General features: G+C 39.9%; 1 protein-coding gene across 1 annotated transcript in view; it reads left to right on the top strand.

Moving 5' to 3' along the window:
• Positions 1-16356: 16356 nt before the first annotated feature.
• USP25 (ubiquitin specific peptidase 25) overlaps positions 16357-25822 on the top strand; it is a 195101-nt gene continuing 185635 nt past the window's right edge. Inside the window, exon 1 of the mRNA XM_009883868.1 lies at positions 16357-16431. Coding sequence (XP_009882170.1) covers positions 16357-16431 — 75 coding nt within the window. The remainder of the gene's footprint in view (positions 16432-25822) is intronic.

The following is a 25822-nucleotide window of genomic DNA, read 5'->3' as shown; positions in this document are numbered from 1 at the left end:
CTTCTGGCAAAACTCCAGTTAGGTAGATCTCTCTTCTCTGTTCATCTACAGTCAGGATCCACGTTGGCTGATTGAAGTGGAAGATTTCTTTCTCATGTAAGGCCAGAATTATTTTCACAGCTTGAATTTGCTTTTAAAACCATCTTAACCAAAAAAAAAAAAAAAAAAAGATCCAAGTTTTTCCTCTAAATGTATCCTCTCTACAAAGACCCTGGAGTTCAGTGGTACAAGGACTGAAAGACACTAGGTCAATAAAAATATATATTAGCAAGTAACTTAACAAGCTTGGTCTATTCTTTTAAAAAAATCTTTCCTCTTTGTAAGGAGCACATTATTTCTAAATAAATTAGAACCAGAACACAAAAAGATATTTACTGCTACATAAAAGGAGGAAATGAACTGAAAGGGCAATACGCTGTACTAAGACTATTTGAATATATGCATTTTTAATGACAGTTCTAAACCAGCAACTGTTCAATTAAATACAATCTGTCATGGTGGGGGTAAAAGGAGGCGGTCATGCTAAAGAAAGACATTTCACCATGAATGGTAACTTATCACTGACTTAAAACATGTGTGTGTGTGTTATTTAAATGACCTTACACAATTACAGAAATTTAAAAATTATGAGTTTGTAAGTGGATTTTCTTTCTATTATTCATTCTTTTTTAGGCTGTTTCAGCAGTACAGAACACATATTTTCCTTTATTTGCCCTTTCATTTCTTGAAGAACATTTGTCTTTGTGGAAGTTAAGCAATAAAGTTATATTTGCTTACTGTTCACCAATAATTCTCAAGAAAACAGCTGAGAGTAACTCCTAAGCTGTCCCAACTCGATGCTATTCAGATATATAGGACATAACGTTTTTTTTCCTATTCAAAACTCTAGCTGCACTGCACACTTGTACAGTATTATACTGCATAGTGTGGTACATTTTCTTCACATTTTGTTTTCAGTTACTACCCACTGTATAAACAGTGTTTTTCCACATGAAGCAGTCATAGGCATTTCACAAATGCATACCAATCTACAAATCAACAAGCAAAGTTTAAAAAGAGGTAGCAGAAGAGTCTGGTTTTGTCATGATGTTCCTGAGAGCTAAGGGCATCAAGTATCTCAAAACGGATTGCATTATAGGTGCCAGAAGTTATAAACAATTGACATTCAATAGAAAATGGAAGCAGGGAATAGAAACCTTTTGGGGGCATATTCTTATAAGTACACAACAGTAAAACCCCATTATACCTACTTATCATTTTTCTGCAATCTGGAATGTGTCTATCATTAGCAAAACCAGCCAGCTTAATCACATTAGGCCAAAGCTTTGGGGGGACATTTAAGTCTTCATATCTCTCAAGTGTCCTGATTTAATCGGGACATCCTGAACTTTCATAGTAAATCAGAGTTCCAGCTGTCCCCAAACCAGCAGGCAAATTCTCACTGTCCCTTATTCTTCCCTTACGCTGGCACTTTCCAGAGGGTAAACAGAGGTCTGATAACACATGGACACAGAAATGTCAGATGCCACTCTATTTAAATACAAAGGCATTTTAAGGTTGGCTACTTGGGCAGAACTGCTTGCGCATATAAATTGCCATTTCCAGTGGATTAAAAGCAAGTAAAATACTGTTGGGATTAAAAAACATGCAGTTCAATTACACTTTCCCTTTAAAACAACTCTAGGAGCTTCTGTTTTCTATGCTTTGTGCTCTGAAACAATGCTGATTTAACATGCCAAGTCCATTTACTTTTTGTCTAATTTCGGTGATTATTTGTATGAAACTTACTGAGAATTTTTGACTGACTTTTTTCATTAGAAAGTGCCTAGTCACAGATATTTGTGCCAAGAAGTATCTGTTTCAATGACAGTTTCTTCAGGAAACATCTTTCAGTTTATGGTGGGGAAGAATATCTGGTCAAGAGCAGAAATTGAGCTTAGAGGAACCAAAAGCACACCAGAAAGTGAGGACTTAGCACTCCAAGGGTTCAGTTCTAAGGTTTCTCATATTTTAAAAGAGGATCTCCAAGCTGCTGGCAGTTTTGGGGTGTTCCTGTAATTTTTCTATGGAATATCATTGGAATATAGTCTTAAAATACACACACACATATTCAGATTCAGGATTTCAAACATTTTCAGGAATAGAAATCCATTTTACATGAAGTTATAATTCTGACATGGCTTCTGAAAATTTTTAGCTATAAGATTAGCTTGTGTGTTCAGTGGAAGCTCCTGGGGTCGAGTACTACTCGTACTCGAGTAGTACTCTTTTGCTACATGCTTCTGGCAAAAAGCACTTACAAACCTGGAGCATGGAAATATAGCTTCAGTACAAAACAAGCAGTAGAAGATGCAAAGTACAAAGTGGAATAAGAACAAATAGGAATACATATATATATTTAATATGGAAACATAGCCAAGGGGTTTCATCCACTCTTAATACAATTAAAATTCATCCTCTGGGAATGTTCCTGTGACTGACCATATTTCTCTTCCTTTCTGTTATGTTACACCACATGTGGTCATTTTCAGCTGCACGAAGAATCAGAGCATCTTTACTTGTCACTCTCTGTAAATAGGAAGAGCTACAGAAGCTCTGAGAGTGGTAAATCAAGTCACAGCTGTTTGGGAAGTGCCCATCCAGCCTCGTTTGGCTGCACTATTTGTGCAGTGGCTTACAGGATGATGTAGTTTGCCGGCTGCAGAGCTAAGCCACCCAGTAGCTGCTATTTCTTTCTCTCCAACTGCAGCAGTAAAAACATGTATGTTTTCAGGAGAGGTGGTGTCACTGCCTACAGGGGATCATGCCTCTTTATAGCCACCTGCAACAGCAGAGGCGACAACACAGTCGCTAACCTGGGAAGAGGCAGCCTGCCCTTGTCACAATTTCCAGCCGCAAGGTCCAGTGCACTCAAAGGATGGGACAGATGAAACAAGGCAGGGAGGAAAGGGGGGCTCATTTTTGCAGTCAAGTCCATTAGTGCAGTAGTTTTAGATGTAATATTGAAATCTTGAAAGTGGCTTTTTGACAGCACCAACTGAATATTTCCTACGTATCTAAGGGTAATTCTCGTGCTGAGAATGCTGATCACCATGGGAAAAACAATGGTCGGGAGTCTCAAAACCCCACGCTGACCCGTTGGTCCCGTATACAAGGGGATAAAACTCCTTTGCTTAGTTTAAAATATACAGTTTCTGTCTCTCAGGAAATAATTCTGCTGTGGATAAATTATTAAAGAAGCTCAGTTTAGGTGAGGATTTAGGAGGCCTACTCTAGACAATGAAGAATCTCCTCTTCATCTGTCTGTAGCTCCATCTGTGGAATTGCTTTCTCTTGTTTTTTTTTTTTTTAAGTCTACTCTTCTTCTGCCACTTTCACTCTTTTGCTAAATGCTTGTACTTGGCCATTTAACGTCCCTCATAAAGCATTTTACATTTTTCAGTTCAGGATGTAAGGTTATATCATTCCTTCTGATTTTTTTTATATTTAGTGATCAACCAGGCAAGTGTTATATTTGTTCTAGGTCATATTGGATATTCTCTTGCTTATCATTCTTTCTGTACTAAATATTCAATGTAATGATGCATTCTAGTAATTAGCTTAAAGGTAACACAGGTACTTCCCTATGTTGTATCCATTATTAATGTCTCATTGTGTGATCTAACAGTAGAAAGCTTGTATCTTTCCTGATGTCCGCTACTTTTTGTATTGCTGCAAAGTTTGACCCCAAATCAGTCATCCTTTTGTTAACCAGTAATAACAGTATTAATTTATCTTGCTTATTAGGATCTAGCTAACTTGATTCTTTATGTACTTCGACCTTTTAGCTTTCCCACTTTATTTTTCAGAGTTTTTAAGGTAATACAAAAAATCCTAGTAGAAAAAGTGATAATTGATATATTTGATCATGTTCTCCTTAGCTGTAGGAAAGCATTCAACATAGGGTTGCATTTTTACTGGAAGTGAAAAAAAAACCACCCTAGATAAAACTCAGTTCTTCATTTGAATAACATTTTCTGATATTTCAGTAGCTGGCCAGGAGTATTTCTGGACTGGAAAGAGTACATGTTCAAGATAATGTGGCACATCCCTGACCATATAGGTCATATTGTGTGGTTCCGCTTGCAGAGAGAAGACTGTGCCACCTGGCTCTCAGCTACACAAAATATGGCCTATATTCATACAGAAAGTCAATAGAATAGAAGTTCAGGATGTATACTTTATGTACAAACCTTGAACTTACTGTTGAATTTAAATGTTTAGATTCACTGAGGATCATTATAGGCAGCTACATCATCACCCATCGAATCTTACTAAGAAAGCTGAACCAGGTCTTAACGATCTTCTTCAGATCAATGACTCTCCTTCAAATGCAGTGGATATTAGTAGGTATTTCTCTGTCTTTAAAGAAATCACCTTGTTAAAGCTCCTGACTGGATTTCTGTGGAAATGTTAAACAAAAAATTTGTGTGATCGTGGCAGTTCTTCACTCCCTGAACATGACGGTACCAGCTGGCTCTATGAGCTCCATGTGCCTCAGTGAATCCTGCCTCTCCTCAGAGAGGGATACTGATATGACTTTCAGTGGCTTAATTAGCTTTACATCATCTCAGTAAATGAGATATTTTGCAGGATGCAGTAATCTCAGTGCTCTTAATGACAAGTGCGTGGTAGGGAGTATGAAGCGTTTCAGCCAGAAATCCATGGTGTTGATAGAGAGGTGTTTTTCTTCTTTGTTGGGCTCAAATTCTATGCTCAAACCATGGCTGGAATGGATTATTCCTGACCTTTCTTAAAAGCTTGATTGATTTTTCTTTATATCAGCATCATCAGGAATGTGTGTATAGCAAGAAATGGTTATTGCTACAATCTAGTTCCAAAACTGTGGTTTGGGATCAATTAGTAGGTCATGAAGTGTTTCTGGAAGGATATGGCTCAGCACAGCTTCAGAGGAAAGCATGCTGTATGTATTCCTAAAGTGTGAGTGCCATTCTGCTCCCTAGCAATAAAATATCCACTTCACCTGCCTTACGTCAAATAGCTGTTTATGACAGTGGTGCTTTACTTTACTAAACCTGAAACAATCAACCTTTTTGGATTTAAAAGCCTTCTTTTTTTCATAATCGTTAGCTTAAATCTACCTAGAGGAAAAGTGAAATCTTTCTTGCTCTTTAGTCTTTTATGATGTTCCCAATGTACAAAAACAAAACCAACAAAACCAAACCAAAAAGCAAATATCCCGCAATGTCTTAGTGCTGCTTGCTTGACAATACAGGACCTGTCCCTGACCAACACGGTAAGATCAGAGCTTGAAAATGGATAGAAGGGGATATTACATTCCAAATTTTCTCTTACCTTTGAAAGAAAAGAGTGTGTGGTTTTTTTTTTTCCTTCCCCCCACCAATCCAAGATTATTTGTACAACTATGCTGAAAACTATCATCCGGGCAAGTTACATTATTCACAAGATAGAAGTGATACTTTTCCAGAGTATTGTAGGACAGTAGGCTTTCATCTGCAGCCTGCTCTTTTTTTCTAGAGTCCACACAAAACCCAGCCATCACCAAGTTCTGTGAAGAGTGCCTCAGCATTGTGTACAAGACACACTGAAGGAGAAGCAATTGCTTCTGCTTACCCAGGGAATATGCCAGGCTTTACAGGATAAAACCATGTAATATGATAACAATACAGATTACCCAAGACAGTAACTTTGATGGATTCTATTAATCTCTTTGGGATGCTAATGTTTGAATCTGACCGTGACAGTCAAGTTTAGGCATGTTATACAGCAAAGTTTTATTCGGAGTCCCCCTAACTGAACACATACACGCAAGAAAGATGCACCATGGACTTGCTACAGCTTCTCTGTCCCTTCCCCAGCTGCAAATCTTGGTCCCACGCTTCTACTGCAAAGTCCTCAGCAAGAAAGAATACCCCTTGGCCCGAGAGTAAAATAGCTGTCAGGAAGCAAAGCCCTTTTGAAAGGATTTTAAGGATCTGGAATTTGCTGCCAAATCTTGGATTGAACCTACCAACATCAATACATGCATGCATTGAAAAGCAGAAAGGTCCTCTAAATGTGGTCATGCATATGGATGCAAATGGCTATTAGCAGACAGCAACCAGAGAGCAGTCTGTTTTGGTTTTTCTCTTCATGATGTTCTTCAAGCCATACCTGCTGGCAGTGTAATTTCTTACAGCATCATCAGTGTAAATGTATCTGTACCGAGCTGCACTGAGAATTGTGTTTTATTTCAACAGTTTCTAAGGGCAAAGAGATGGATTGTCTTGATGTTTTGAACAGAAGCTTATTGGAAACCTGCAAAAGCAAGCCTTTTAGTAGATGTTATTTGGCTCTATGATACAATGTTTCCACGTCTCACAACGCTTCTACCTTAAATTAACCTGAATATCCAAAGTTTTAATTGCTTCTGATAAGTTATTGTAACTGTTATTAGGACTTATTTTGGCTGCTTTGCTTGTGTGGAGCAGTGTGTCACTCCAAGAATACCTGAAGTGATTTGAAAAGGTTTGCTGATGTACCACGTTTGGAAAGTCATGCTACTGAATATCCCTGCATCTGTGCAGTGAATTTTTAAGACCTTTTTAAAAACCCAAATAGCTGAAAACAAGCAAACAAACAAACAAACAAAACCATCACATGTATACCAGATCTGGGTCTTGCTCCCCTTCTGCATTCTTCAAAGAGAAGTGATTGGGTAAACTGAGTGCAAAATGAATGAACTATAGTTTTGCTTTGGTCTCACCTTAATTGGCTTTGTCTGTGTGCAAGATGACAGAGAAGGTTTGAGTCATTCAGACTTGTCACTTCTATAATTAAAAAGAACTGTTACCAAAAGAGTAGATTCATCGTTCAGGCTGGGATTGAATTACAGAGCATGTTTAATTATCAGCCCTTCTTTCTAGTTATTTTAATGTATTATTAATTCAGTTACTCAAAATATCCTTTTCGTTTACAGCCATTGATGGAATAAAATGTGACACAATTTGTTTTCTTTTCTCCTAAGCAGATGATGTACTCTAACAAGAGCAGGTCGACATGACCTTAGCTGTAGTTATATCACATGATAACTACAATAGGGCCTTATCAGAATCTCCTACTCTTTTATGTGTTTGAAAACTCCAAAAAAGAAATTAATCTGTCTGAATGGACCTTAACCCTTGATAGCAAAACAATAAAAATACAAATGTAGTTATGAATTGCTAGATAATACGTGTCTGGGATTCTTCCTAGCTGAAGTTGTACATAGGAGGAAAAAACTGTCTTCAGCAAAAGCAAGATGAGAAATAAATGCAAGCTGGCAGTTGTTTGAGTAATCATATGACTTTCAAACTACGTAAATGTTAGTACTTAATTATCTTGTTGCCATTCAAATTTTTTTCTTTGTTTTTTTCTTCTTTTTTTTTTATGATAATGTGCTTTGAGCAGTCTTTTGAACTGTGATCCATTTCCAGTCCTTGCTGTTTTTTTGAATTTTAATATTTACAACTGCCACAGGCAATCTTAGTATATAACTTGACTAAAATCTCACCTGGTGTAAATCAGTAGGACTGTCTTACTATGAAACCCAATTTTTTATTCCAGCCAAAGGGTCTGAAATTAGAGATGGACACACCTAATTTGGAAATGGTTTCCTGGCACCAGCCCCACAGATAAAATTGCTGTCTTTAGATCCAGGGCCTGACTATTTTTTTTATACCCCCTGATGCAATGGAAAGCTGCACCTTATGGAGATGTCGATGACCATGAGTAACACCTGCTCTGAATGCAGCATTTGGGGAATTATTAATTTTTGGTTAAGCACTGGCAATTTTTTATGTGCTGTTGATAAAGATATAGTACATTAGTCTGCACCCCAAAGATTTTGCAGTCAGATGGCTGAATAATTTAACTGTCCTTGAAGACCTGGAGAATTATCTCAGCTTAGGAGCTAACTTCCTGCCCCCCCTCACTGACTGCTGTTGATATTACCCATCTCACTGAGAAAGAATAGTATACACCCAATGCACCCATAGGTCCCCTTTCTTTCTAATTTTGATGGAGTAGTTGAACACCGACATATCTAATCATTCACCCTTGCTTACTCACAGGGTGAGTACAGTATTCAGCTGATTTAGGTGTGCAAAGGATAGAGTCCAGATTTACAAAGATACAGAGAGAGCTCTGCGGTAGCCACACAAAAAAGCATCTTGGTAGATCAGATGTAGGCCTATAAATCTCAGGTAAAAGATGCTGGTGTTAGATGGCGCGGTGTGCATTGGCTCACAGTATTTACTAAGAGCCTATAAAACTTGTAGCATTCTGTTGGTACTTGAAATGAGCTAAAACTATGCATGGCTTTTTAGTATAGTCACAAGCAATGCTCTTTGGAACCACACAAAACAGCAGGTGTCTCTTACCAAATATCTGCCATTTTCAAGTGTCCAAGCAATAAATCTACTGCAATACGAAATGTCTTATTTTGTCATTACCCTTCATGCAGATCAGCACATATTCAGGGAGACCACTGACCTGAGTGAGAACTATTTGGTGTGAGAGGTCAAAAATCTATCCCAAAATGAATATGGCTTGGACACTGCCAGTTTTGTAGACCAATATTACTACTTGTTATTCCTGACATGTTTTTCAAAATTAGTCTCACTATAGTATTCACAACTCTGTGATCTGTGATCAGAACCCCATCCTGTAGCACTACTTGAGATACCCAAGAATATTCAAGAGTTCCTTGCAGGATTGGCACATATAAGAGAAGACCTACAGGAAGAAGATTTGCATCTTTCTGGAGTGGTAGATGGTAGCTGGAAGCCAAGAAGGATGACACCAGGCAACCCTAGGAAATGTTAGAGAGCAGTGGATTCTAATTTTCTTTTGAGACCTCAATGTGTTATTAATCTTGTCTTTGACTCTACACATTTGGGGAAGATGAAGGATTTAAAGTGACTGATTTTGTTTTCTCAGCTCTGAAGAAAATACTGCAATAGGTTCTTTTATAAAGCTGCTACTAGGGTCTCTTCCTAATACAGAGTCTAAGAATTTTTTTTTTTTTTTTAATATGCCATGTTTGGTCTTGAAGAACTTTAAAGATGGTGCTCTTGAAAAAGAAAAGGAGGAGCTAGAAAAATAGATAAGTGTTATTATGAGAATTACTGATGAATTTCCTCTTTATTCTACCTTCTGGAGAATGTACTCACAAGACTGCCCTATTTCAACTGATGACCTGAAACATAGGCTTTCAGGTATATGGAGGTACAATGGAACAAGAGAAAGAATGGGAGAGAATAGCCTAGGTATAAAATATCAGTCACACCTAGCCAGTGACTAGCAAAGCCTGCAATGACTGTTCAGTGAAGCCTCACAACTTCAGGAGTCCCATGGCCAGAAAGACGACTTCTATCCTAGTATCCTGGGACTGAGGCTAACTAGCACAGGATGACCTGTCCATATTACTATACTCTCATTACTATACTCTCAAAGTAGGATGGCTGCATTTACACTGGTCTGTGAGATATGGTAGCCCATAACACAAACTGTCCCACACTAACCCTCAGAATTTGACAGTGTAAGCTGGCCCAGAACAAAATCAAACCACGTTGATCACAAGCCACACCTGATCTCCTTCTATCACAAGGTGATTCACTTAGTGGAGGAGGGAAAAGTTGTGGATGTTGTTTACTTGGACTTCAGTAAAGCCTTTGACATGGTTTCCCACAGCATTCTCCTGGAGAAACTGGCTGCTCATGGCTTGGATGGGTGTACTATTCGCTGGGTAAAAAACTGGCTGGATGGCTGTGCCCAGAGTGTGGTGGTGAATGGAGTTAAAGCCATTGGCAGCCGGTTACAAGTGGTGTTCCCCAGGGCTCATTACTGGGGCTGGTTCTCTTTAATATCTTTATCAATGACCTGGATGAGGGGATCGAGTGCACCCTTAGTAAGTTTGCAGATGACACTAAGTAAGGAGGGAGTGTCAATCTGCTTGACGGTAGAATGGCTCTACAGAGGGATCTGGACAGGCTGGATCAATGGGCTGAGGCCAATGGCATGAAGTTCAACAAGGCCAAGTGCCAGGTCCTGCACTTGGGTCACAACAACCCCATGCAGTGCTACAGGCTTCGGGAGGAATGGCTGGAAAGCTGCCTGGCGGAGAAGGACCTGGGCGTATTGGTTGACAGCCGGCTGGGTATGAGCCAGCAATGTGCCCAGGTGGCCAAGAAAGACAATGGCATCCTGGCCTGTATCAGGAATAGTGTGGTGAGCAGGACTAGGGAAGTGATCATTCCCCGTACTTGGCAGTGGTAAGGCCCCACCTCGAGTACTGTGTTCAGTTTTGGGCCCCTCACTACGAGAAAGTCATTGAAGTGCTGAAGCGTGTCCAGAGAAGGGCAACAAAGCTGGTGAGGGGTCTGAAGCACAAGTCTTAGGAGAAGTGACTGAGGGAACTGGGATTGTTTAGACTGGAGAAAAGGAGGCTGAGGGGAGATCTTATCGCTCTCTACAACTCCCTGAAAGGAGGTTGTAGAGAGGTAGGAGTCGACCTCTTCCCACTAGTAACTAATGATAGGACAAGGGGAAATGGCCTCAAGTTATGCCAGGGGAGGTTTAGAATGAATATCAAGAAAAACTTCTTCACATAAAGGGTTGTTAAGCATTGGAACAGACTGCTCAGGGAAGTGGCCGAGTCACCATCCCTGGAGGTGCTTAAAAGACGGGTAGATGTGGTGCTTATGGACATGGTTTAGTGGTGCTTTTGGCAGTGTTAGGTTGATGGTTGGACTTGACGATCTTCAAGGTCCCTTCCAACCTAGACAATTCTATGATTCTATGAATCAAACTATTTAACTTTATAGGCAATTGAGTTTCAGTGCCCAGGCACTACTTAAATTACTAATCTAGATATAGCCAAAGAGAATCATTGAATAAAATTATGTGTAGGGTTTTTTGCGCATGTTTTTTCAAAAATCTAAGCATTTTTAATCCACAACACAGTACTGGTATAACTTCTCAGTAAAATACAAACCAAATTGGTCATGCTTTGTGATTTTCATGCATTGAAATCCAGTACTTTTTTTGCTATAGCAATAAAAAGTAGAAAAAAGAATCCCAGTAAAACTGGCTGTATTTCAGCAAGTGCATATGCTTTACATATAAATCTACAAAGCAAAGCTGTCGTTTCCTAGTGTAAAATCTCTTTATTTCTTCATTATGCACCACTGAGCCCTCATTCATTGAAGAGCAAGCAAAAGATCACCCTCAAGCCTCAAACAGGAAAATATTTAAGATCTGAGACATCTTACAGACGGTCTTGAAGACTCGGATACTTCCTTTGCATTTATTAGAATGGAGAGCAGCTCTGCATTGCTAGGTTATTGTTGAGCTGAGCTGATGTTAATGATTTATGCTGTTCCTTACACCATGTAAGCTACTAAACAATTTAAGAAAAAAAAAAAAAAAAAGAAGCAGCAATTCCTTAATGCTTAAATATTTTTTTTTGCATTGAGTCCAGCTTTGAATAAGGAAGGGCTGAAATGAGAATAAGAGAGAAAAAAATAACTCTTGTGAAGTCCAGAAGATTTTGAATTAAAGATTCTCTTTGGGAATAAATTTGAGATTAGTATTTAAATGCCAAGTGCTGCATCCTTTTAAACACTCAGTCTTAAGCAACTGGTTTAATCAGATATACCACCATATCCACTGAGTCCACTCAGGCAACAATGCTTGCTTTCTTCCAGTTTGTCTGACTGTGCCTCTTGTTCTCATGCTGCCATTCAACTGCCTTTTCTTCATCCTCCTCAGTTAACTGTAAACTGTTGATATTTTAAATAAAAGTTGATTCTCTGTAATTGCCACTTTATATTAAGCCCAGCAACTGACTCAATACCCAGCCAAGGTCCAGAGACAGCCCTGCCCCCAACTTGGCAGGTTATTTTCTGCATTTGTTATGTTGAAGGAAGTAGACTGTCTTACTTCTCTGTTTTGCAGAAAATATCTAGACAAAAGCTCACTTTGCCAGCTTTATTCCTTTCCTAGCTGTCCATTTCTCTGTGTGCATCAACACGATCAGACACATCAACACGATGGACATTTCAGTAGAACTTGTTTTCCGCATACACAACTCAGCCAGCTTACATGTAACACTGGCAAAGTGATGGCTGCCTTCCCAAGATGGCTGAGGTGGAGACATGACAGGACTTTCACTTCTGTCAAAGGAAAAGAGGAAAATATCTACACTTACAGTACTTTGGTTCTTAAAAAGATATGGAAGCTGTTAGCGTGCCTGTGCCACTGAGACCCCAGGGCAGCGTACCCACTGCAATATAAACCCTGGGGAAAAATACAGGAGGACTGTTTGGAGATGCTGATGAATGTTATGGTGTGAAAATTCAGTCATAAGAACTAATGACTGTCTCACTGACAGTAAAATTCTGAAATTTAAGGGCATTATTTCAAGTTTATTACAGAAGACCCAAACAATAAATTATTACCCCTAGTTTTTAGAATGAGCATCTCTCTTCCTGATAAATGAATAGCTCTTTGAGGTTTATGCACCTTTTCATACTTATCATTATAGCAGGGGTCATAAAAAGGGATTGCAGCGGCAGTGTGCTTTAGTTGTTAAATATATATATATATTTTAAAAAGCCTTGTACAATTCTGTGTGCACTTACTTTTTAGGGGGAAAAATGTCATTCTTATACACAGCTTCACTACCTATGTAAACTATGGATCACCTGCTCTTCCAGTTCATGTGGACCTAGTTTCCCTGATACAAAAGAAACAATTCTAACCTATGGCAGCTGAGGATCTGGACTAGTCCATTTGATCCATGAAGTAATGAATTTCTTATTGTTCAGGGGCTGTATTTGTTTCTGGTTTTGCATCACAGTCTTTGGAACCCTCCATGTTTACCGCTGGCCTCTCTTTTGTCTTCCCTTTAGTCTCTGGCCTTTCAGTTCTGCTTCCTATAGTAATACAAGTCTTTATGTCATTGAAAATTAACAATACCAAAGCAGTGCCCTGCCAGAGCAAAGCAGATCAATGACCCAGGAGCAGCATGTTCCAGCTCAATGGTGCACAAGTCATTTTAACTTCCACTCTCCAGTGCTCAGCCTCCAAAGGAGCAACCCTTTTGCCCGGTATATTAACTTCTGGAAACTCCTTGTTAATCACTGTGGCTGCAGTTCCTGCTCTGAATTTTCTGCTAAGACCTGAGTGCAGCTTCTCATCAGGCTAAAACACTTTTCTTTTGCCTTTCTTTCCATCTCATTGTGTGCTGTCAGTGAGATTAGCAGCATTGCTGTGGTGTTCTGTATAGTGGTACTGTGATGTAGTGCTGACAGTTATGTTTACCTTAGGAAAACCAGACTAACTATTGGAAAATAAGAATTCTTATGAAGTGAAGCGACACTGCTTTACTAATAGAACAAATCTTATATTACCAAAAAAAAAAAAAAAAGAAAAAGAAAAAGAAAAAGAAAAAAAAAAGCCATATATACAATGGTCTCCAAAATATGTAGAAAAATAGCATCATCTGAGAGAATAGTATTGTCAAATTTTTTCTTTCCTGGCCTTCTTAGAAAGAATAGAGTCTTCAAATTCATTATTAGATGGATGGCATATCTAAAAGCAGTAGTCAAAATTCTGCATGCAGACCTGAACTAGAACGTATTGATGGGGCTAAGATCATAGTGATCCCTGGACTTAGAGGGTGCCGAATCTTCCCATGACTTTGGAATTACCACGTAGCAGTTTGGCACAGGGGTTCAGAGGACACTTGGTTTGGAGCTGCGCCTTCCTTTGTATTCAGCCCTGAAGTCTGACTCCTTTCATCAGGACTTCATGGATTTGTGGGGTGTGAATGCAGAAGCAGTTTAACCACCAAGGCAAGAACTTTTCAGCTCAGATATTTCAAACTGTATTTTTGCCTACAAAAAAGGAAGTTATTATAGATTTGGTCTAGGGAGACGTCTCAACCTTTTTCTCAAAAAAAAAATGTCTTTTTGTGATACTGGTGGGATTTATCATCGCAAGAAGTAACAACTGAGGCTCTAGAGAAAGATTTAATGCTGTTTCATGGAGGATTTGTATATTTTGAAATTTGATCTTCCTCCAAGTCAGAAGGAAAACAAGAGTATTTAAGTTTTTATGAAAGAAAAGGGAAACTTAATGCCAGGAGAGTCTGTTAAAGCTCTGGCATCTCCCTTCCAAAGCTGACCCGCAAGAAATGGGACAGCTTTCCGCAACGTCTTTACTGAGCTGGAATATTCATCTCAAGCATTAATAAAATAACAAGATAAGAGAATTCCAAGGGGGAAAAGTTGTCTATAGGAATTTATTGACCACAGTGTGAACACAGCTTTTCACTGAAATCACAAGATACTAACTCTTTTCCTCAAGGGAAATTAGAGCTTTTCACACATTCTTCACTGGGGTGCTGAAAGAGGCAGGAGAAACAGAGGACTATCACATTTATAAATAGCTGAATTGGAAAAAAGACAAGTCACAACAACACATAGTTTAGAGACATGTTATCCTTCTTTCACTGTAGTGGCCTCATTTCCAGCCACGGACGCTCGGTCTGAATGGCCAGGCAGCCATGGTGTGGCGTGTGGCACGAGGCCATGGTTGTCACACTGGTCCTCACCAGCCTCACTGTCCCAGGAAACCTCGGTCAAATTTATTGTCATAGTATAAAGCAGCCGTATTGTTTTACCAGGATGCAGAGCTTTTACAATAGATTTCTCTCAGGATCTCTTTCCGTCCAGTGTGGAGGTGGCTGTGGGGCCACAGGGTGGTGCGATGCCCTCCCTCCCTAACCAGCCCCATCCTGCAGCCCCCAGTGAGGTGAGCTGGGCAGGGCCAGGGACCATGACCGTGACCAAGGCTGGCCACAGCCCGGCCATACCCTGGCCTGGGGGAAGACCTGAAGCAGGCCTGGGCCCGAGGGCAAGGCCCCAGAGCTGGCGGCAGCCCCCAAGGAGGTCTCTCCCCAGCTACTCCCTCACAACTGCTGGGGCCATGGTGGAGGCTGCACCCGCCACTGCAGGGCCGCATCACAGGGCACCACGGGGAGAAGGGCCTGCACAAAGGCAACACCCCAGCGTTGTTGCAATATTTCTCCTTTCAGCTGCTACACTGGCTCTAACGGGGGTCTTAAATCCCCTGGTGAGGACCAACCGGTCAGAGTGGGGATGTCTCCTGTCACCACGGCTGTATCGCTGACAGAGCCAGGTGGGGTTCAGGGCAGGGGCAGCTGATGGCAGCTTTCACTAACATGGTGCACACCGAGCTTCCCGGTGCAGGCCAGGGCAGCAGCCCTTGTCCCGTCTGAGCAGCAGCAAGCTGGCGGGAGCGGGGTTGGTTTGGGCACCCCCGGGGTTGGGCCACCAGCAGGAGCAGGGTGTCTGCCATGCCTGGGTGAGCCCAGTGGCACCTCCCCTCACAGCTGTGAAAAGGGACTGGGTCTGCCCTGCCCTGGGGACAGTCTTCCAGTGCCCCTGGAAACGCCGCAGCCCATGGCGGTTCCTGTGGAGAAACCACAAAACCCACCGAGGACAAAGGAATCCATCATTAGCTTCAGACTGAGAATAAATAATACTAATAATATGTAAAGAGCATCAGCTGGATGTGGAAACGAACTGTCGCTTCACTGTGAAAGATGCTCTTGCATATCCAAGAACATAATTCACAACAATATCCTTAAAAAGATAGCAAGAATTTAAATGCATGTGTATGCTTGGGTATTTAATGCACCATGCAGGCATCATATTTCTTTCATATTCTAAACACAAATCATAGCATCTTCTTTAATGAGCAGAGATCCATGGCAATGATGAATTTTTATGGCAAATAGCACTACTGTGCCATGCTTCTTCATTAAAGCCCTGATTCAGCAAAGCATTTAAGCATATGCTTAACTTTAAGCATGTGAGTAATCCCCAAAGTTTCTGGTGCTGTGTACATGCTTAATATTCACTAGATCCATAAGGCATTTGCTTGAATTGGGTCATACATATCATATATAACAACCCTGTATGTACAGGATATCCTGCCTAAAACAACTGGTTAAAATGTTAGATGCTTCATTATCTCTGCATTAATAATTTTAATTTTCGCTGCCTCTTTGATTTGTGAAGAGTGAATGTGTATGCACACATGAACTCAGGACCTGAAAAAATTATGAAGGTAAAAAAAATAAAGGCACATTGTGGGTTTGGGACATCTATAATAAACCTGAGCTTCATCAGCATTTCTAAGTTTTTTAACCAAGAAATATTGATTCATGTTTATTATATTTTATGGCACTTTACAACAATTTATAACACTTACATTAAGGAATAGATGGGCCGGGATAAAAGCCAATATGGGTATGAAAAAGATGAAGTGCTGTCAGGAATAGCAACTTTCAAGTATCAGGTACAGCCTTTGTTTTCACACTTTATCTCAGCTATTTAATATATGGTGATTAATGATTAATCATAATTAATTTTAAAATACAAATGCTAGAAAAAGACATGCTGTAGAATGGTCACCTGAAGAACGTCTTTGCAATGATATTGTTTCAATATAAAGCCAAATGTCAAATGTCCTCTAGGCATCTGTAACAAAAGAATAAAGCCGTAATGATTATTGTGCAGAAACACTGTTGAAAATGTTCAAGAAACAATGAGCTTAGATTTCAAAGATGAACTAACCACTTTTTTTTTTTTTTCCATCAGAGCTGATCATCTTAGAAATCAAGAGAAATTAGTTAGAAAATCAGTTTTGTGCACAAAATCCCTTGTTGCTATGTTACCATAGATATTTATATAAGAAAAAGTCTCCAAATGTGAGCCAAAAATCATGTAAATATTCATAAGCCAGGTAAAACAAAGAAGTAACTAGGAATATGTGGAGTCTTCACCAGGGGTTTTCTTTGCACTGTACAATTATCTAGTCCAGCTGCTCTAGAACCAGCAGACCCATTCATTTCTGAGCTAAATGATGGGGTTTTCTTCTTCTGCCATCCAAGCTGGCAGATGTGGTCCAGGTTCTCAGGAGTTCTGGAAGTGCTGAAAGATACTGTGAAACTGAAATACAGTTGAGGCTGCTTTGTAAGTCTGCCCAAGGCACAACAAATTGAAGAAAATGGAAGGTATAGACAATATTTTAAAAATAGATGTAGTACATCGATGTCTAATTTTGTGTGCTTCTACTATCCTCCATTCTTAAATGGAGAACTCACTGCCTGTGAGAAAGGCACTGTGATAATCCCAAGGTAATAAGACAGCAAAGAAACATATTTGCTGTTACAGTTTGGAATAGTAGATTTGTTACTGCAGATGTTAGAAAAAGCTTGTAAATGGTGAGAGTCCCAATCTGTAGTATACGAAGCCTGTTCCTCATTTCCCAAGGCTGCTAAATTCATTCTTCGACATATCTTGATTTGCTCTCTTTAGGGACACTGGATTTTTCCTTTGAGCTTTGCCCATCTATTCGTCCCTTTTCTGTGGCCACCTTGTGCCCTTTCTTCATCCTTGCACACCTTTCTGGAGGCCCGTAGGGAAAAGATATGAATGTCAGGCATTTTCCAATGTGGAAAATGCTAAATGAACTGTACCCTTATAGGCTTGTTACCCTGTGAAGGCAGCCTGTGCTGTAAGTATGTAAATGTACAACAAAATGATAAAGAAATTGTGTACATTTTGCTCACGTGATTCATTAGTTTGGCAGCATATATTCTGGGAGCATGCTATATTTTCAGTGTCATCAGACATGAAATGACGTTGTGCTTTGAACTAATGCATGAGATTGGTACAGTGATAGAAAATCAGCTGAACACAACAAATGTAAAATAGAAGACAGAGGATCCAGTAAAAGAGAAGACTTGAGATCCACTAATAGCCGTCTGACAAGGGGAGCTGTGTGGATTGTCTTTTGATGGAAACTGAAGAGTGTCCTTTGTGACGCTACAGTGCCCAGCTCTCTATTTCCTCACCTTTCTGTTGTCCTAGTCATCACTGCAATAATTTTAGCTAGTGAGGGCATTTCATGTCGTCTTCTTAGTTGTGATGATGGCTGGGACCTAATGTTTAGCAAGGTGTATGAGCAAATATCTGTCACACAATCTATAACAGCACAAAGTGTAACTTAAGCAGAGACATCTCACACATTCTACACGATCAATCAGGAGTATATAAATACCAACATATAAAATCTAGCTTTTATGCTTGAAGGTATTGCCAAAACGTGGCTTTAAAATTACTATTGCAAAGCAAGTTTGGGTCCTAGTCCTCCTGCCTGATCATGGTACACAGGAGTCTTGCATCTGTTCACGGGTTTTATTCTTTTTTCTCAGTCACAGCACTTCAGTGGTCCACCTACACGGAGCAGAATGTAAGACTGGGGCCCAAATTTATGCACCATCTGCCCTTGGTCGTGCATGCCAACTTTTGTAAAAATCAATCACTTTATCTCTCTGAAGAGCTCCCACATGAAAAATGCCCTGATGTAAGTTCAAAACTTACAATGCAATATTATTTTTTAAAAAATATCTGTTTTTCCTGGGTTTTTTTTGCTTGTACTAATATTCAGTATGACATTATTTTGGGTGGAAGATGGCAACTCAGCCTGAGGCATGACAAAATAGCCAGAAACACACCACCTGCTGTGCCCCATTGCTTTAATATTGTACTGTTTAATAAGAAAATGACCCCAAGTGCCTGGATGACAACTCCAAAATGGACCATAAATATTCTGTACGTAAGGAAAAGCTGAAAGCTAAAGTACACTGCATAATATTGCTATGGTGCAAAAGGGAATAGGAATACATTCAATTTGCCTAAGTATCTAGCAGTGACAGCCACTAACATTTGTTTAGGAGAAACACCAAGTGGATGTCTGTTTGTTAATAAATGAATGAAAAGAAATATGGATTACTGTGCAAATGGACATTAGAGGAGCACAGATTTTTGTTTGATGTATAAGACACATAAAGAATCCAGTTCTGGGCACTGCTAAGCGATTCTTGCAAAATGCTGAGCCTCTGCTAATTTCAGTAGGAGTTGAGCAAACTCAGCACCTGGCAAGGATGGGTCTATCTATATTTAAATATGGAATGAACACTCATCCAAGTGGATTCACTTATGATAAACTGATGCAGCCTAGAAATTACATGTTTGGTTAAATTGGGGTAATCACAAAGAGAGAGACGCTCAAATAAGCAGTGATAATTGGTACAACAATGTCTGTTTCCTCCTTCTGATCTTGGGCCCTCCCTGAGGATTCTCTCCTACCCTGCATTAATTAAGAGAAACCATGTGACATTTCTTGCAGCCTTTGACACCAGGACGACCTTTCCCTAGGTTGCTCATGAACTCCTGCTGACATCAAACACGCTTTTTACTGTACAGGACCCTTTATCCACCAGACATTCATAAACAATACTGAATAATATTCCCAACCAATTATTAAAATGCACAAAATAAAGTTATGCTGTTATGATAGAGGACTGAATAGTTCATAGGAAATAATTTGTTTGACAAACAGGAGCTTTATTTCAGTGATCCAAGCACTTTTTAAAAAACATGTTCCTCTCTTGAAATCATGCATTCAGTTGCTGCAAATAAGTATTGGTTGTTAGATTACTCTCAAGACATCTGTCATGAGCGTGTGGCATTTAAACCTGCTGCACAGAAGGGCCAGGGGTCCCAGTTTTGCTTCCTGAGTGGATATGTTTAACTCTTTTGAATCTAGCTCAATGTGTAAAAGTAGGTTCACTTTATTGTTCCTTCATACTTTCTAAAATATTTGAAAAACTTTAAAAATAATCATTTCAGATTTTGCTAAGCTGTTAGGGCACTTGTCTCCTAGAACATTAAGGGAAATTAAATACAGAAAGAGCACAGATGTAGTCAAGACAGATGGAACATTTATCTTTTTTCCCACTTATCTGCAGAGCAGCTTCTGACGTGTTCACCTCTGTTTAATCAGTCACATTCTCAACATTTTATTACTTCGAGAGTTTGAAACAGCACGGTGTTGCATGTTGGGAGATATTCCCAGAACTTTAAACTTCCACCAAAATTACAAGAGGAATTTCTGTAATTTGCCAAAAAATAAAACCCTAACCAACCAACAACCCAGCAGCTGAGAAAAAGCAAATATGTGTGTAACTGCATACCTAAGTACTCCCTCGGAGTATCTGTATAGCCAGCAAACACAAGGCACTGGCATCTGCTGTGGGAACATGAGACCTTAGCGTGGGCAAACTGGAACGGGCCATGTGAGGCCGAAGTTCATGTTGCTTGTGCTGGTGACTCTCTGTGAGACACCTTGACTCCAGGTTATCTCTGAAAGGTACACACGCTGTTTGGCACATGTTCCTAGTATGCCAGAGATTAAAAAATAAAGGGTGGCGAGAGAGGCAGCATTAAGCTACCCCCAAGTATACCCTCTTTGAAAATATATGTCTTCTGGCTCTATGTAGAAAATGTCCTGCCTGGTAATGGGTGGCATCACAGAGAGAAGCAGCACTAAATACCTGTTAATAAAACAGGAATAAAAGCAGTCAGTTAAGACGTTGCCACTTCTGACTGACTTTGCTTTTAATTCTGTACATGCCGGCCCCTGCAACAAACAGCTTTCCATAAACTGTAGTTTATCCTGATGAAACTCCTCCCTACAGTGATTTGCAGTGCATTTACGGTGCAATTATCTTTCCCTGTCATTCTTGTTTGTGCAAGCTGAGTGTGTCAAGTAAAGTAAGTGTGTTTAAGTAAAGCCAGAGAGGAACATGGGTAAGGCTGGGGTCAGTTCCAGCTCCCAGGGATCTTTCCAATATCCTCCGAGCTCTGCCTTGGAGCCATCCTCAATGTGGCTCCTGCAATGCTGTAACGCAGAGCCTCATTGTAAGAGAACTTTATGCCATGCTGTCGCAGGGAGGAGTAGGTACATTACAGCTCTGCACAAATATGCAAGTGTAGGAATGTCCCGCTGGCTGTCAAAGGACAGAGGTCCCAACTGGAACATGGGGTAGCCCTGGGTCACAGTCTGGACTCTTGCCCTCACAGACAGTGCTGCTGAGGAAGGCACATGAGTCTGCGTAGCTGTGGGGCCCCAGTTAGAACAACAGTGTCCAAAACACCGAGAGAAAATATCCGCTGCGATCATGTCTACATGTGTTTGATTAAGTTCTGTTCCATGCCATATCTTTCCTAAAATCATTTCACTATCACATTCTCTGATGTTCAATTTTATGTTGCTTGTACTGTAAATATTTTCTGGCATATCAGGCTGTTTGGGTGAGTCACTGTAACAGAATGGCTATGCCACAGGGAACTAATATCCCTTTTGCAGTGTATTGTTGTTCTAGTGAATGCACCAGGAGAAGAAACTTGTGTGGGTGGTATCTGGATCGCCCTTTTACCTCTGTTTTCTCCTCTGTGGGCTTTGCTCCTGGTGTACGGCATTCCAGATGTGGGCATGATTCTTCCTCATTGCACACCTGCTTGCTTGAATATAGCTGCTTTATTTTAACATCATTTGTATGTACTCTCACTTGATCCTCATTCAGCTTGCCTTTAACAACTCCAGTACACGCAGACTCTTCTGTGTCAGTGCCTTTCATCCCAAATAACTCCCCCTTCTCTATTGGTATTTTTTTCTCTCTTTCTCTTAGTAGGACATGGCAGATCACTTGTGTTAGGAGATAACTCCTCTACTTCCATTACTACATGGTATAAAGCCTGTTCAACAAGCCCTTTCTAGATTCGAACATAGATAGCTGGTATCTCCATCTTTGCTGGAAATCAACTGACACAAACAAATTCTCAAAGGAAGATGTTAATGAGATTTGAGCTGAAAGGATCTTCTTTGGACCTATGCACCTTTGTTGGTATGTGTTGTCACAAAAGCTGTATGGTCACAAAGAGCCATTGATGAGCCTGGTACAAACATTTGATCACCTATTTTACTGTTATCTGCATTCTCAGGGGTTAAAAACCCCATTGTCTTGGCCATTTTAAAATTACACAAGTACAAAAAAGTACATGCTGAGTTGTTTAAAAGCATTCTTTTTAAATCATATATAAATTAAAAGCTGCTTAATTTAAAAATGTATCTTTGGCTGAGGTACTTAATGTTGAAAAGTGGTTACTCAGCATGTAAAGTACTATAAGTACTTTTCATAAGAACTTTTATGACATAACACATTTTTAAAAATGGTTATTTACACAATAGTTCCTCATGGCTTGCCACTATAGTTTATCAAATCAATAATCAATGTTCTTAAAAGTCACTTAATTCAAATTTATGTAATCCACATTATAAAAAAGATCAGGTAATGTATATTTACATCAGAAAGCTAAATAGCTCCTTTAAAACTGTTAAGGTGCCCTACTTGCAGTTTTGAGCACTTCTGTGAAGGATTTTTCCAAAGAAATTAATGCCACCAAACTTCACCAAGGTGGTGACAAGTCACCTCTGATGCTAACCGCTTTTGACAAGTTTTTGGAGGGGGGCGGGGTGGAGGGCAGGGTGTGACACAGATTTACCTTTAAGAATATGTCACATTGAGAGATGTGGCTTTATAGCTTTTTTGGTTTCCTCTAACTCTTCTGTACTGGAGTGCTGGGTCACAATTGCTGGGTTTTCAGTTGTATGGTTTCATGGACTGTGCTTTGTTCATCAACTGTTTTTTAATTAATGGTAAGAGTGCCTACTGCCCAACTAGGTATTCTTTGAAGTTTTAAATTAAAATACCTTAGATATTTGGCTTAATAACAGTTTCGTGCCTTAAAATTACAGACTTCATGTTTATACTACAAGCTCTGTCATGCTACAATTGAATATGCCCATTAGCATGAGTGGAGCAGGATCTTACTTCAAGAGAGGTTCTTTTCCTACTAAAGGCTTGATCCTTAAATCTGCAGTCATGAGAGAGCAATCCCATTTCATTTTAGTGGGTTTGAGTAGGTGCCTAATGATAATTGTGGGGACACTGAAGGGTCAAGTCTTATTTTGGTTGCTGTTTAAATGTCAGCACTTGTCAAGAGTTATCACAGAAGTATTAGGGACCTGTACTTCTTTTTTGTTACAGCAAGGATACCATATATTACACATGATGATGGTTAGCAAATGTTGACTTCTGCTCTATCCTTTGAAATGTTTATTGAGGTCTGAGACTGTAGGCACCTAACAGTTCATTTAAATGTGCAGCAGTCACAGCTGTGCCAATTTGATGTTTGCTGACATCGTGCTGTTGAGTTTTCAAATGTACAAAAATGAAGAGGGAAAACCAGAAAAAAGGCATGGGTTCTTTGTTTTGTTTTGTTTTGCCTTTTTTTCCCCCAATAGCAACTGCAATTGCCACTGTGGACAAGTCTATAGTGAACATGTTCAGGCATATACTGAGAAGCAGATCTTATACAGCCTTGGTAAGGTTTTCTGTTCAATTTAAGCTGAAGCCAGCTGTGCACAAAGAGGAAGAGGTGCCTTGTCTCAGCCCAGGCCCCGTGTCCCCACAGTTCACGTGGCTCTAGGAATGCTTTGGCCACAAAATGAGTTTGGTCAGCTGATCTGGCTGCAAACTGATTAGGGAAAGAGATATGTGCAAATGGTGAGAGAAGACAAAAGTGGGAAATGTTTTTGTAACAGAGATGCCCTTTTTGGGGACTGCTGAGAAAATGGAAGCAAGTTGTAAAAGCAGAGAGGGTAGAACAAAAAAAAGAGAAGGGAAGAGACACTGCTTGTTCTGTAGGGGAAGCTAAGTATAAGAAAGAGACCTTAACTTGCTGTTGATTCAGATTCAGGGATTACTACAGAAGGGTTAGGAAATGTAATCGATAATGTGCGCAAGTGCCATATTTTTATGTGTTTGTATGTTTCTTGAGTCAAATGAGGCAAACTGATGTAAGACACAATTGGAGTTTGGAACTCTTCAAAGGTCATATTTCTGTTTGTTTCTGTTACCACATGTCCCAGAAGGATGGACTATAAACCTGGTTTACCCTGGGTAAATATGGTTGTGGAGCCTAAAAATATATAAGCCCTGTAGTCCAGTTCTTCTGCAGGTGTTATAGGTCTGTACTAAGAATCACAACAATGAAGCAAAGGTGAAAGACAGTGAGGATGTAAAGAGAGGGTGAAAGAGAGTGATGCCACCAAATCAGGTTAAGACTACAGAGCATCTGAACCCCTTGCCCTGAAAGTACAGGTGGGGTTTGCCCCCTGATAGAAATCTTCCTAGGGAAGAGACTGGAGCTTTAAGAGGCAAAAAGAAAAAAAAAAAAAGATAAAGAAAAAAAAAAGAGAGAAAGCAAAAAAAAGAGAGAAAGAAAAAAAAAAAAAGAGAAAGAAAAAAAAAAAAGAACAAATCCCTGTCTTCAGGAAAGCTGTCTCCGAGTAGTGCTCAACACTGCTTGGATCCCACACTCTATACAGAGCAACTGTTTCCCCCATAGTCATTTATATAATTATAACCTTGCTTCTCCTTTCACCTTCAGAGTGGGAGGTTTTGTAATTCTTGCTAATTTCAGGCAGATCTCCCACTGTTTCATGAGGAACACTTTATATAACACAAGTATTTTTATGTGGCTAATGCTATGTTTGAAGTTTTCATGGATGATAGGATATTTTCTTTCCTTCAGTAGTTGAAATTAAACTAAAGATTTTGCACCACTCACAGTTTAAAAATTTGGCCATTTCAGGCAGCAGATGTGACAGGGCCTGGGCCTAGCAGGAGTTTTACTTGTGTCTTTTTTTAAGTTGACATTGGCTGGGTGGTCAGTGCTTCAACCAGTGAATTATTAAGCAGACCTCAGTTCCAACAAAGATAGTGGGACCTGAGAGACAGCTACAGTGTGTGTAGTGGCATGCAGCAGTTTAGTGTAGGTATGTTCAGGTTAGTTCCAATACCAGGGAAGCACAAGTGAATCAGTACACTCTCCTGATATTTCCGGGATAACGCTCAGCTGAGATGCATAACGTGTCTACAGTAACTTAGGTATCTCTACATAGTACGTCATATAAACTTACCTTCGGGTTCAAGTAGGACATGCTCAGCAAAGACAGGTTATATGTATGTATATATGTTTTCATTGTAAAAACAAATCGTAAGTGCTGATAGTTGTCCAGTTTTACTTCTTCATTACAATCAGGCTGTGGTTTCTTGTCTAGTTCTTTCCTTCTCCAGCAATGCTTTAAATCTTTTGCTTGTCTTCCCTGCTTTGGCTGAACTTTAAACAGCGTTTGAGCGAAAATGACATCCAGGAAATCCTTCTTTTGTGCTGCCAGTTCGCTAGGAGTTGAAACCAGCTTTCTGGTATGATATCAATAAAACCTGTAATTGGAGAAAAGGTACCGAAAATGACATTTTTACACTGTGAACAAAAAAAGATATGAAGAGGTAGGCAGAAAGTGCACTATGAATCACTGCAGGGGTGCAAACAAAATTCCTTAATGATAGAGTTCTCACTGACAAGTTCTGTTTGATTTTGCTTCTAGAGTTGTCTGTGCTAATGACAACCAACTCTGCTTGGGACTTATTTGCATAAAATATTGTACAGTACACACCGTGTACAAGTGGATGAGAGAAAGAAAGCGAGGCCACCCTGAGATTGTATCCCCATGACAACTCCATTTAATGAATTACTAGGAACCAAAAGAATATTGAACAATAAGTCCTTTCTGGTACAGATAGTGGAGCACCAGGGTGGACATTGTCACATGGCACTACTATGGTCAGCAGGGAAGAAAGATTTGAAGACAGACTCATGGCTGGGATTAGTCTGATTAAAAGCAGATATCTCCTTCCGAGTCACTCAACTTT

This window comes from Charadrius vociferus, unplaced genomic scaffold, assembly GCF_000708025.1.
Source record: "Charadrius vociferus isolate BGI_N301 unplaced genomic scaffold, ASM70802v2 scaffold414, whole genome shotgun sequence".
NCBI lineage: Eukaryota > Metazoa > Chordata > Aves > Charadriiformes > Charadriidae > Charadrius > Charadrius vociferus.
This window is presented reverse-complemented; position numbering and strand designations above follow the sequence as displayed.